Source organism: Euwallacea fornicatus, chromosome 1 (genome assembly GCF_040115645.1).
Source record: "Euwallacea fornicatus isolate EFF26 chromosome 1, ASM4011564v1, whole genome shotgun sequence".
In the NCBI taxonomy this organism is placed as follows: domain Eukaryota; kingdom Metazoa; phylum Arthropoda; class Insecta; order Coleoptera; family Curculionidae; genus Euwallacea; species Euwallacea fornicatus.
Window position 1 is genome coordinate 7,150,217 of NC_089541.1, and position 13,072 is coordinate 7,163,288.

Genomic DNA, 13,072 nt, shown 5'->3' on the forward strand with positions numbered 1-13,072 from the left:
TCTCATTGAGCTCGTCTACCTGAAAATTATTTCCCATCTTGTACAATGAACTCTAGCTTCCCTTTCTTATCACATTTCTCATTCTATTTACCCAAGTTGTTAGATCTTCGTCACAGGGTCGTTCTTTGAACCTTGCCCAAAGTTCAGACGCAGTAAGGCCCAGAGGTGCTCTTTTCTTTGGCCAATGTCGATATCTCATAAGCCTTCGAGCTATGAGAAGTGGAATGTCTGGAAACTGAAGAAACGCAATTTAGTGGATTTGGTGGGAAAACGCACGTGAAAAATTGCGTTATCATTTTTTGTGCGATTTAATACGAGATATATGCTCAGCAAGATTAGTTTCATTGAGTTTTAAAATTTGATTATAAAGTATGTGTACTTTACAATTCGTCGTAAAATAAAGTTAATGATTAAAACTGGTTTGATCTTTTGATTAAGTGTACAGGGTGTTTATAAAATTGAAATAACAAACACTTTGAAAACGCCTACTACGCTTATGGTACAAGGTGTCAACTTTTAAGTTCTTTCCCCATATTAACCGTTTGAGTTTTTTTGAAATTTAAAAAGCAGAAGATTTTCTTAGCAAATCCACTATCGTTCAAACGTACGTTTACTTACCTGAAAATCAACAAACTAATATTTTTTCCTCTCAAATACCATTTACTTTGCAAAGCAAATTCAGCAAGGGTAGGATGGCAATTGTTTGATTGGTCAATGACCGCAGAACCATGTGACTAACACGGACAAGTAGTCATGTCGAATTTATCTGGAAGGTTTTAAATTTGACAGCATTGACTGAATAAGTACCGTACATACGACGTAAATGACAGTAATAGTTGACAGTTTTGACAGATAAAACGAAATGGACTTTTAATTTATTGGACAATTTTTTGTCCGGGTATTTGGACCCTTTGCAACGCCACTCTGAAGATACAATTACAGTGTCTGTTATCGATTTTAAAGTCTGTTGCTACGAACTCGTCCATTGAAATACAGGCCAGCTGCTTGGCTCTGGCGAAATTTAACCACATTTTCTTACTATTCTGTTTTCAGTTTTCAGTCAGTGCTCCGTTTTTACTTCTCGTTGTGTGACGTCTTTGTTCGAATTTATTCCGCATCTTCGTTTTTCTGCGTGACCGTCAAAATACGGTGTGTGTTTTGCTTTTTTCTTGTTTTTGTTTTTTTTTTTTTTTAAATTTAGAACACGCTTGAGTATTTTTAAGAATTTTGCTCTAAGATAAATTGGCCGAATCGAGGTTTTCGCGCATTAATACGCGTCGGTTTTTCTATACTTTAATCGGCACTACTTAGCCAATTTTCTCCTGCTTTGAACAACATTTGAGTCCACATTAATCCGGCGTAATAACCTACTGTTCCTTGGATAATAAACGAGCGACATTTGTCCGTACGTCAGGGTCCCGTGGGAATAATTTGGCACGGTTCGTGTCGCTTTTGACAGCCCGTTGTTGCACGCTCTGATATTTCCAGGGGATTCTTTATTAATGTCCTGTCCCCGTTAGGGACATTCAACAGGGCAGATTTATCAATAGGACCTTGTACGAACGCGTTTTGTGCTAAAACCCCATCAAGAATTGCCAGCAGACAATTCGAATACAGGGCGTTCAAGACGCACACATAAAAGAGTCCCACGAAAAGTCTTAAAAAGTTCCTAGTTTTTGAGATGACATATCACTTTAACCCATCAACAACTGGTTTGTTCTTTGAAAAAATAGCTTCTTTGCTATTGTATTGAGTAATTTTTTTCTTATTTTACATATAAATATCTGCAAGCTTTCGGGACCGTGGACTGCAGAGGGGTACTGGGTGGGGTAAAATACCACAAAAAAAAACATTAAAAAAATGTATTACATAACATAATGAAACTTGAACTGACCATAGTCAAACTCGTATATACCTGTGTTTTAACTGTTTTTCAGTTACCACACATGTTTGCTTTTGTTTGGGTAGAATGGTTTGGTTGAGTTAGTTTAGGATTTGATGGGTTTAGTTATGGTTAGATTTGGTTAGAATTCATTATACTATTTACTATATTTTTCTGCTGTTTTTTTGTTTTATTTTACCCAACCTAGTACCCATGTTCACTCTACGGTCCCGAAAGCTTGCAGATACTTATATAGGAAATGGGTGTCAAAAAATCCCCAATTTTTTATAAAGAATCACGTATTACAACATCAACGAAGTCATTTTTTCAAAGAAGAAACCGTTAACGTTTGGCGGTGATCAAACTTGAAGTGATATGAACGCTGTTTTCAGATTGCCTTTATGGTAAGCTCTTCCGAAACGTTCTTTTCTGAACATGTAGTTAAAACCAAATGATTAATCGTTGTAGAAAGTCAAAACAGTCCGACAAATGTAAACATCCAATATGGTGTTCACACAGAAAACAGAAGCTTCTGTGTCTTTTGCACTTTGGTTGTCACCTTGTATAGTTCGCCATTATAGGATTGGCATCAGGCAGGACTGTCCAAGTCAGGTGTTTTGCTGTTGGTGAACGTATTAAATCACGTTTCACTATTCCTGTCATACCTCGAAATCAGCATGCCAGTCGTTAATTGGCATTTAATGTGTTTGTTAAGGCTTATTAAGCCATAGCTTTGCTCTAATGAATAAATTAATAATTAGTTTTAAAACTAGTCAAGTAGAGGTGTGTACTAAATTCAGTACAAAGCGAGCGGTAGTTCGGAATAATATCTATTGGTTCGTTAGAAATGCCACGATTTTATCTTTGTTTTTGAAGTTGAGTGGAATATAAATCTCGGTCTTCATACTGGAGAGATTTAGATATCGAACATCAATGCAGCACGTGTGCAATGAACTTGATGCTGTCTTATTTATCGTACTCGAGGTAAGTCCCTGGTGCGTTTTCAAAAGCTGATTATTGTTTCTATGGTTCCCTTTCATCTAAAATTTTTTGTTAGATTAAGTTGGAAGAGAAGAGGAGTTTTTCCTCCCCGTAATTGCTATTTTTTTTCAAAATCGATAATGACTAATGGTAACCTTGAAATGAAACAAAATCAAATCCGGTAACCCCAGAGGGGACAGTAACACTCAAACGAGTACAACCGACAAAACCGCGATCCGCTTTTAATCACACTCTAGTTACTCGGATAACGACAATTGTAATTTATGGCTATAGTACAAAAAGAACACCGATTATAACACAGTCCGCTTTCACCTTCTTTTGTGTTAATTTGCGATATTTTGTTTGCCGAAGTAATTATAGACACTTAAACAATAAACTTTTGGTTTTGAGCTTCAGCTCAGTCGAGGGAATATCCGCAAACTGTACGGGAAACTCTGAGCGGTCGTCGAAAAAATTCAAACAAAGTCGATGAGCTTTGTTGATTGAATAGAGGTTATTGAATTAGGAACAAAGGGGGGAAGATACAAGAACTCGGGTCGTTCTCCTAATCTGTTTTTTTTTTCTTTAAGAAGTTGTAAGCCTGAGAATCACATATTAATGAACAAGCTCAAAATTCTATAAAACATGCTATACAAGGTGTCTATTAAATAATGGCATTAATTTTAAGGAGTGATTGCTTGCCCATTTTATGAAAAAAAGTCCTAATTTACTTACGTCCTATCTCGCTTCATTTCCGTGATACAAGGTGTTAAAGTTTTTTATTGTTTTTTTTTAATTTTTCATAAATATTTTCGGATATAAGGGTAATATCTCGATGAAATTCAGTATTCAGCGGTTTTCCGAGACGAGAAATTCAAATATGATATCGGTTTTACCGCAATATGTAGAGGGCCATTGTTAAATGTTCATTAATAGATTAATGTTTTGGTCAAATGATGTGCAAAGAAATGCTTAATCCTCGATATCTTGAAAACCATTGCGCTGAGAGTTTTCGATTAAGTATACCTTTTTTGTTTAGAATTGACGAAGGACCAAGACGTATTCTACTAGAAGTCCAAGTACAGGGTTCTAAAAACTTTGGAACAAATTAAACACAAGATTACTGCACTACACGCCACCTCCATTAAACCGATAAAACCTATATCATATTTGAATTTTTCGTCTCGGAAACGCGTAAATACCGAATTTCATCAAGATATTGCTTCCTGCGTCCAAAAATATTTATGATAGTCCGAAGAATAAATAAAACTTCAACAACCTATATTATGAAAACAAAGCAAGATGGGACATACGTCTATTAGGGCTGTTTTTCATAAAATGTGACAAGAAATCACCCCTTGAAATGAATGTCACCATTTAGTAGACACCCCGTATAGTAACAGTTGTAGGATTATCATACTGGTCTGATTTAAATTTGTCCATTTTGCCAACGAAGGAGCTTCCAAAAGACTGCGATTTTTCAATTTCTTTTTAAAAAAATTTTCTCAGGTGGTATTTCTAGACAACTCACTCTGTATATATCCACTTAACCACAACAAATAATACAACAAAGAATACATTTTTGACCTTTATCTCTGTTAATTGGAGCTTAAGAGAGTATTATCTGATTGAAGATTCGTAACGAGTTGCTCTTTTTAAGGCGAATGTCTGCATAAGTTCTAAAGATCCGATCAGACAAGTTTACTTAAAGCCGTTTTCCTCCATTTCTTGAGTGCGAAGTTCATTCAGCTTTTTCGATAATTACAGTGCTGGGTTTTATTTTTATCTGGAAGCACCTAAACAATGCTGCTTTTTAGTGCTTTTTCAGACCAAAATGTGCATAAGATAGAGGCGAGTGCTTCAAAGTCGGTTTATTTAAGTTTGTTATGGGATTTCGGAGAATAAACCGAGTTTAATGCAACCACCAGAATTATTTGGGTGGGGCGACATCAAGGTCATTCCCTTTGGTATCCGCCGGTTTGAATTCGCTTTTGTGTCAAAAGATCTTAAAAATGTTTGAAAATTAATTAAAAAAAAACATGAAGACACAACTAAAATAAAAAAACCGTGGTAGTTCTTAAAGTTAAGCTGTACCGTGAAAGAAAAAAAAATTACTTTGAAATTTTTTTGAATTTCCTGAGAAGTGTCACCTTTATTGATTGATTTTTCTGACGCCATAACAGGAGTGGAGAGGGTTTGAAAGTATTTGAAGAACGTTCAATTAAGATAAGTTTCTCTAAAGATATAATAGAACCCCTTCACAAAAAGCAGCATGGCATAAAATTTTACTTCTTTTGTTGAAATTAATGAACTTCGAGAGCGATCCACTCAAAATTACCGCAAACAGGCGGACAAAACCCGAAATTATGCAGTTCTGAAACCCAGGGCCCATTAAAATTCCACGGGGCAGGAACAATAGTGAGACCATTCCGCCAAGAAGAGGTACAGTTCGGTTTTAGTGTCATGACCGGACAAGGTCATTTCTTTCCGGGTCCGAAGAACTATACACTGTTGTCGACAACAATTTAACGACAAATGTTATACGCGTGTGAGGCACTAGGAACAGCTTTGAGTAAACGAAATAAAATAAAAAAAAAAAAAAACACCGGAAAGTACAATTTACCGTTGATCGGGTGAACGACCAAAGAGGTTGACGATGATGGTAAATGGCCGATGGGCGATGGGCTCGCATTTGCACTTTCATCGCTAGATCGCTTTGCTTTAGCGGCTTTATGTGCACACTATTAAAGCAAAGTCAAAGATTGTCGAGTGGAAATCAATTAAACCAATTTTTAAAAATTGGAAGAGACTTTGACCGTCATTAGTCTGAAAGCATTGACCGACACGCATCGCGATCAGTGTGGTCGTTGCACTGTATTAATATGTTTTTTTTATTGCATTAAGGTGTTGGTATGTGTGGAGCTTAAGGAGAGTCGTTCAGAGATTATGCTATTTTCAAATTGTTACATTAAAATAATATTCGTAGGCGACAATTTGACTAAACCATTTTATCTTTAATTATAGGAGCACTAGGTATAACATTCATCGTTAAATTTCCAATAACGCAAAAATAATTTCCCGGTATAACATGTGACTGATTGCACCGGGAAAAACCCCGCAATCGAGTCTGCAATTTCAAAACTTTCAATTTTAGTTATTGATGTTGCCCATGTGACAGTTCCCGTGGTATTAAATGAACCATTGTGTTGGGTTCTCCCACTGAGACACGAAGAACAAGACTGTAATTTTGTATGCGTTATGAAATTGTTTTTGCGCTTGTTTAAGATTGGAAAAGTCTTAGGACTTGCAAACTTGTTTCAAGGGTAAGTTCAATGTTATTTTCCTGGAAACTGTTTACTTGTGTCAATTTTCAGAAGTCTAATCCATTTTTAGACATCTACCCAAAGATTTTTACCTAAACTTCGTTTTATTTTTTCAAGTTTGTCCCGATGCCGTTGACATTTTTCGGATTTTAGTAGTAGATTTTATTAGTCTCTTATTTGAGCAACATTTTTCTCATTTAGCCGGCCTAGCACCTCTTACCGTTTACAAAATCTCCATGCCTTTCATTCTTAAGCGGAGCAACCTGTACATCTGGGTTTGTCAAGAGTTGTTTGAATTTTAATTACGTTAAGGTGTTCCTATTACAAGCCTACAACACAATTACATATTTCAGTAGGGCCTCACCGCCGTACTTATTTATTTAGGGCATCTTGTTTATTATTGCGTGCTATCAATTCCATTCCTTATTTAACGAGCGTGTATAATGCGGTAAGGCCGACAACCCTTATATCGTGACATCAAAAACATCGCGTTTATGTGGCGATAAAAGTACAAGCTTGACTTTATGAGCGACCAATTCAAGAACCTGGCCATAGAGAAAATCAATAGCTTGTGTGTAATTATGTTAAAACTGGTATTTTATAGTGCTCACACCTGAAACAGGTTTAAATTTTTTTTTTTTTTTTCGATGAAATCCGGATTCTCTAGCTGTTTAATATAAAACAAATTACGTCACTTATGTCCCCATCATTGGGGCGGAGTATGAGCGTAAAATAAATTTGCCCAGGTTAGTTTTGTCGGTATGTAAAGAGCAACGCGCAGCAACCTACAACACGAAAGAAGATGCTTTCGAAACTCTATTGTTCACCAACTCTATTGTTCAGCCCCTCGTGAAGTTGTAGGAATGCGATAGGGGTTTCTATGTAATCTAAACAAAAAATCTTATCGATTCAACAGGACGTTCGTGTGGCGCCCTATATTCTGCCCTTTGTTCGTGGACGTTTTGCCCCTTCCTCGTAAATCTCCAAATTCATTTTTCTTGATTAGCTTCGTCCAGCAAAACGTGTTAAAAACATTTCTTTTTCGGCAGTTATAGTGAGTGGAAGATTATTACCACTCGATCGCTTTGCCGGCCATTCCTTACTTCCTCATAGTTGCGCCCTTTCGGAGAAGCCGTGGCTTCGTGCATTGCCTCAGAAAAAATATCTCCTGCTTTTTCGTTGTGCTCCAATATCTTTGATGTATAATACAATCTGTAAGTCCTTCATGAATCAACGTTCCGCTTTAATTTGGAACACCCACATTAAATCTCCTGGATCCTTTGTTGCAAAGCGAAAAAATCGAAACGAGAAGTGTCGGTTTTCTTTTTACGTCACCTTTAATCTCCTTTGGAATCGAGCAGTCTGTCGCTTTTACTTCTCACAGACTAAGAAATTCCAGTAAGTGAATCATCATCAGGAATCACCGAATTTTGGCCTTTGTTAGCGAGTTACTTTGTTTCCATTCCAATTCGCTTCCGAGATGTTGTGCAACATTTATTTAATATGGGATGGTTTGGTCGATGTAGGGTCGTACAATCAGTGCAGGATCGTTTAATCGCGATGTAGGGTGACCTTAATAACCTCCGTTTTGATTGAAACTGATCGAGCAACTTCAATTGGTGTGAAGTAGTTGAACTTTTTCTTTCACGAAAGTTCAAGGAACGGGATGTAACAGGGTGTTCGGATTTGGAGTGTTTTGACAGGAAAATCCAATTTCCCGGCTAAATGGGGAAAAACTAGCATATGTGGCAAGAGCTTGATTTTGGAGAAAATATTAATAGCGAAAATCGTATTTTCATATCTTTATCGTCCACTGCGCTAGAGGACGTTTATAAAATTTCTGCCATTTTTAAAATTCCTCATAATTCTTTTGTTTAGGATAATATTGAAGTAAAACAAAAACATTCTTATGGCACTTTTCCGATGTGATTTCAGTGGCGTGCTTAGTTTTTGCTACAGCGTACCGTTTTGTCAAAAAATGTCAATTTTAAATCATTTTCAACTTTGCAAGTATGTCTATAGTTATTTTCAAAAACCAGTGATATGTTTGGATCTTCTAAAACTTCTCTAATAACATTTAGTTTTTGAATTTTGTTATCTTCATTTAAATTGTAGAGTTGTGGTCTACACTTTTTGAAGTTTCCATAATTCTGCGAATTATTTTTCAAGTGCTTAAACAGTCTTCTAACTGATTGATGTCGTTCAGGATAGGTATGAAAGTATAATTTCCATACTGCTTGCGAGTTTTCGTTTGAACAATGTGAAACACTTCGTGATGTCAAATTTTTCATAGTTATCTATTATTTTCACTTGAAAAAACTGCACCAAACCAACACTAAACATTAAAAATTTTGACGGAAAAATGAAAACATTAAATAGATAATGTTACTCGGACAGCTGATGCCAAAATCAACTTGGATATAAACACAAAAAGTCTCCTACTGAAATTATTTTTGTAAATAACTTTAGACATACTTATGTAGTTGAAAATGGTAAAAAAGGGCATTTTTTTAAGTCATAGCCGACTGTAATTTTCATTTAATATGAAAAAATTATGTCGGTTTTTGACAAAACGGCACGCTGTAACAAAATATTAAGCACGTCACTGCAATCACATCGCAAGAGTGCCTTAAGAATATGTTTGTTTTACTTTAATATGGTCCTAAACAAAAAAGTTATGAGGAATTTCGAAAATAGCAGAAATTTGAAAAAAGCCCTCTAGCGCCGTGGACTGCAAAAATATAGAAATATACTTTTCGCCATTAATATTTTCTTATAAATCGAGCTCTTGACATGTATGCTAGTTTTTTTCCTATCTAGCCAAGAAATGGGAGGTCCCTGTCAAGACACTCTAACTCCGAACACCCTTACATACAGTGAGTTCCGGAAGTAATGTTTAAACTCATTTAAAATTCGGCGGTGTATTTTTTTCGAAAAACACTCGGACCCATCGATTTTCATTTTTTGACGCGGCTTTTTTATGGTAAGTTTATGCACACAGGTTGGTCCATACATATATTACGATCACCAACTTCATTTTTTCAAGTGGAAACGAGGAATTGGAATGTCAGGAAAAGTGATTAGAGTCAATTTTATTTTATTGCCCAGGATCACTTCCAAGAAGTATGAGTGACAAGGATTCAGATTCGTAAGTCTTACACAACATCTTTTTTATCTCTGTGAAATTGACTCGTCTCAGGTCTCCAGTGAACCGAAACGCCTCCGACGTGCGTGTGAAACCTTCTTGAAAAATCAAAGAGCGAAAAAGCCAAACACTCTTTACAACAATGGAAAAAAAAAGAGTGTCGAAAGGTCAGAGCAATTTGCAAACACTCTACCTCTGACCTTTGTTAATGGGCTAATGCGGATGATGGTGATGATGGCACTTTCGCAGCAAATGCGAAGAATTAACTTTGTCACCGACTTACCTATTTCCTGTTAAGCCGATTAGCAGTATCGAAGCCGTGGCCAATCCGATTTTTAATTGCCAACTTCGACTTACCTTTCGCGACCAACTCTTCCTGGTGTTACAGAACGTTGTTATTACACAGCCTTACCTAGGTCTTTATGTAACAAGCCTGATGGGAAAACTGACAAGTGCTAATTTCAAGTCGGTGCAGTCAGACAGGTAAATGGCACGTAAGCCTTCGTGGCTGCATACGCTGAAGCCAGACGTGTTATTAACAGGTACATGAAGGGGTGTGTCTTTTGATAGAGTTGAATTGGGGTTGTTGCTCTCCGATTACTCAACTGTCCGCTTTGCTGAGATATTGGAAAGTTCTTTATTTTACATCACAGAACTTTCACACTCTTTGATTCAGGGCTTACGGTCACGAATCTGAGCAGTGAGACGTTTCAGGGGAAAAGCCGTGAAATTACAGTTCTCTGACTGTTTCTCTAATATACAAGGTCCTCGCATTGGATTGTTTTGAGAGAAGACTCCGATTTGCAAAGTGATGGCTGAATCAGCCATACAGGGTGACTTTAAGTTTTAAGGAAATTTACTCGAACCTTTCTGAGCTCACCTTAGATTAGAACGTCGTAATAACAACACACAGTGTAGGTCGTTGCCCTTAGTCGCGTGCTCTAATAATTTATAACGAGAGTTAGGTGATTATTCTAATAAGTTGTAATGACCCAGTGTGGGCTGTCATTAAGGCCTATTTGTATGGGGAAATGTGGCGCCGTGAAACGATCGTGCGGGAAAAACCGAGTCGATGGAGGTTTTACGTGTTTTGACCCTTAAATTGCTGCATTCAAAATGGAATACAAAAAGCCGCTAAAAACGTTTTTCAAGGGATTTGTAATTAACATAAAGCAAGATATTTTTTGAAGCAATATCTCCACGTACTCCTGAGATATTGGAAATTTTTTAGGCGCTGTTATTCACTGTATCAACTGAAACGAAGATAGCCTCAGAAGTATGTGACGTGACATATAGATGATTATTTTGTTACAAATTTTCCAACATTACAAAGACCTAATCTTAAAAAGCTTATGTTTAAAGTTAAATTTTGTTTGTTTTGAACACGTTTTAATTCACGGTTTTAAAGATTTTGTGAATATGGGAAAAAGTGGTTATCAATACCTGGTTTTAATACTTTGACAGGTCTTAGTCCATCCAATATCACAACGGTGTTGGATTCTACCCTGAGAATATCTGGCCCTTCATTAAAGACTGTAAAATATCGGGTGGCGGAAATTAGTAAAAAGCAACTGCACTCGAATAAAAAGAAAGTCTTGTTTCGTCAAGATGGCGCTCCAATTCATTCTTCCGTTAGCGATGGCCAAAATCCATCAACTTCATTTCGAACTACTTCCTTACCCACCCCACTCACCAGATTTATCCCTCTCAGATTATTTTCTATTGTCAAACTTGGAAAAATGGCTTGGTGAAAAGGAATTCGCCAATAATGAGGAGGTGGAGTCCGAGATTGATGCTCATTTTCAAACATTCGAAGCGGCTCGAATGTTGAAAAATTCTTCAGCCATAGAACATCACTGGGAAAAGTGTGTCAATCTTAAAGAGGACTATGTTGAGAAATAATGTAGTATTTTCCAATTTTTTTTGTCTTTAACTGTTAGGTTAGGTACTTCTAGGACTATCACCGTTTATGCAGGGTATTTTTTTTATGTTGTCCGGATATATTTGAAGGTGAAATTCTACGTGAAAAATAATGATAGTTTATTATATAAGCTATGTTCCAAAAATGCTAGATTACGAAAATGCAGGGCTGCAAAGTTTGAGAAAAAATGGAATTTAATGAATATTTCTCAAACCGTTTGGGATATTTAAATGAAATTCGGTGTGTAAAGACAGCTTATAAAGGGGCATTAATTGCAATAAAAATATGCAATCAAAGCAAACTTACTCAAAACTATTTTAAAACGACAAATAAAACAATAAAAAATTTAACACATTATGGGTTGCCATCGGAAATGATTAAATATGAATTATAACTTCAATATTTCTAAAGAAAAAGAAGATGCGCCACTGATTTTTGTTAAAATAAAAATATTTGAAAAACAAAATTTGTTGTTACTGAAACATGTTCCTTCCTTTTTGTTTCTGATTAGTTGTAATTCATATTTCATTACGATGTCGACCTTTAGTGTGTTCAATATCCTATTGTTTTATTTTTCATATTAAAATAGTTTTGAATAAGTTTGCATTGAACTGCACATTTTTATTGCAATTAATGTCTCTTTATAACTTGTCTTTACATACCAAATTTAAGTGAATTATCTCACGCGATTTCGGAAATATTCATTTTTTTTTTCAAAATTTGGCATCCCTGTATTTCGGTAACGGAGCATTTTCCGAACGTAATTTGTATGACAAACCATCATTATTTTGCTATGTAGAATCCCACCTTAAAATATCCTCACATTGTTAAGGAACATCCTGTATAGTTCCTACATTAACATCTTCGCATTGACAATGAAAATTGGCCTGTTATTCCCCTTGAAGCGTCACGCTGCGTCTTTAAAGTGGAGGATATATTTCACTCATCATTATTATCAATTATGAATGTGGTGTCATCGGAATAACGCACATCCTTCGAACGGTCATTATTAACTTATACGTAATATGTTCCAATGAAAATTTCATTTCACAAAAAATATCATAGAGGAAGTAGTGATAAATAGGAATAAGCATCTCACATGGCATCTGCACAATTGAAAATTCGTCTCGACGCTTTCGCCCACGTCCTCTATAAAAAAATGGAACGTTAATAACCGCCGATGGTCGTACCAGAACAAACGTGACATACGTAGTAAACTTACTGGTAGAATTCGTATTCTCAGTCTGTTTGATACTCGCAGTCGTCGCGCTGCAGCAGCCACGTTCGGCTTTTTTGTGATCTCACGTCGTCTTTTGGTTGTGGTACCATACGCGAATCGAATTTCGGTTAACGGTACCCGGTTACCCGAGTAATGGTGCATCGTTAAAACTGAATCAATCAGTGATGGATTATTGAAACTGAGTCATCTATTAATTTAATTTTTTTTTTTTCCCAACCGATGAGAGTCATCGATTCGAGTGCCGATTTATGTGCCAGTTGAAGAGTGTTTTGGTGACGAGCGGTGACTGTCAGCCGTCCACAATTCCCAACTTTTTCTGGGTGTCCTCGGAGTTTGCCGTCAATGTCGGCAGGTAACTACCGCATAAGCTCATCGGTGCAGCATTGTGATCAAATTCGATGGGGCAGACATGTCCCCGAGGCCCATCTACATGGGCATACACTTATATGGTCGCGAGGCAGGAGCTGAATGAACGTCCGTTCTCTAAAAGGGTTCCTCGACCGAGTTTTATGTTCCGGTTCATAGCATTTCCATATTCGGTTGGGGAATTCGGAATTTTATGCGTGTCCTAAATCAACGC

The 13,072-nt window shown here is 36.6% G+C and overlaps 1 protein-coding gene across 5 annotated transcripts in view; it reads left to right on the plus strand.

The window, feature by feature from the left end:
• ssh (Protein phosphatase Slingshot) overlaps positions 1 to 13,072 on the plus strand; it is a 61,722-nt gene that overhangs the window by 24,042 nt on the left and 24,608 nt on the right. Inside the window, exon 1 of one of the 5 annotated variants that reach the window (XM_066287911.1) lies at positions 2,743 to 2,866. The exons of 3 other annotated variants lie outside the window; for them this stretch is intronic. In XM_066287911.1, the coding sequence (XP_066144008.1) occupies positions 2,832 to 2,866 (35 nt within the window). In that variant the 5' untranslated portion in view covers positions 2,743 to 2,831. Of the gene's footprint in view, positions 1 to 2,742; positions 2,867 to 12,494; positions 12,845 to 13,072 lie in introns of those variants that run through there. One more of the 5 variants, XM_066287890.1, reaches the window with a different exon arrangement.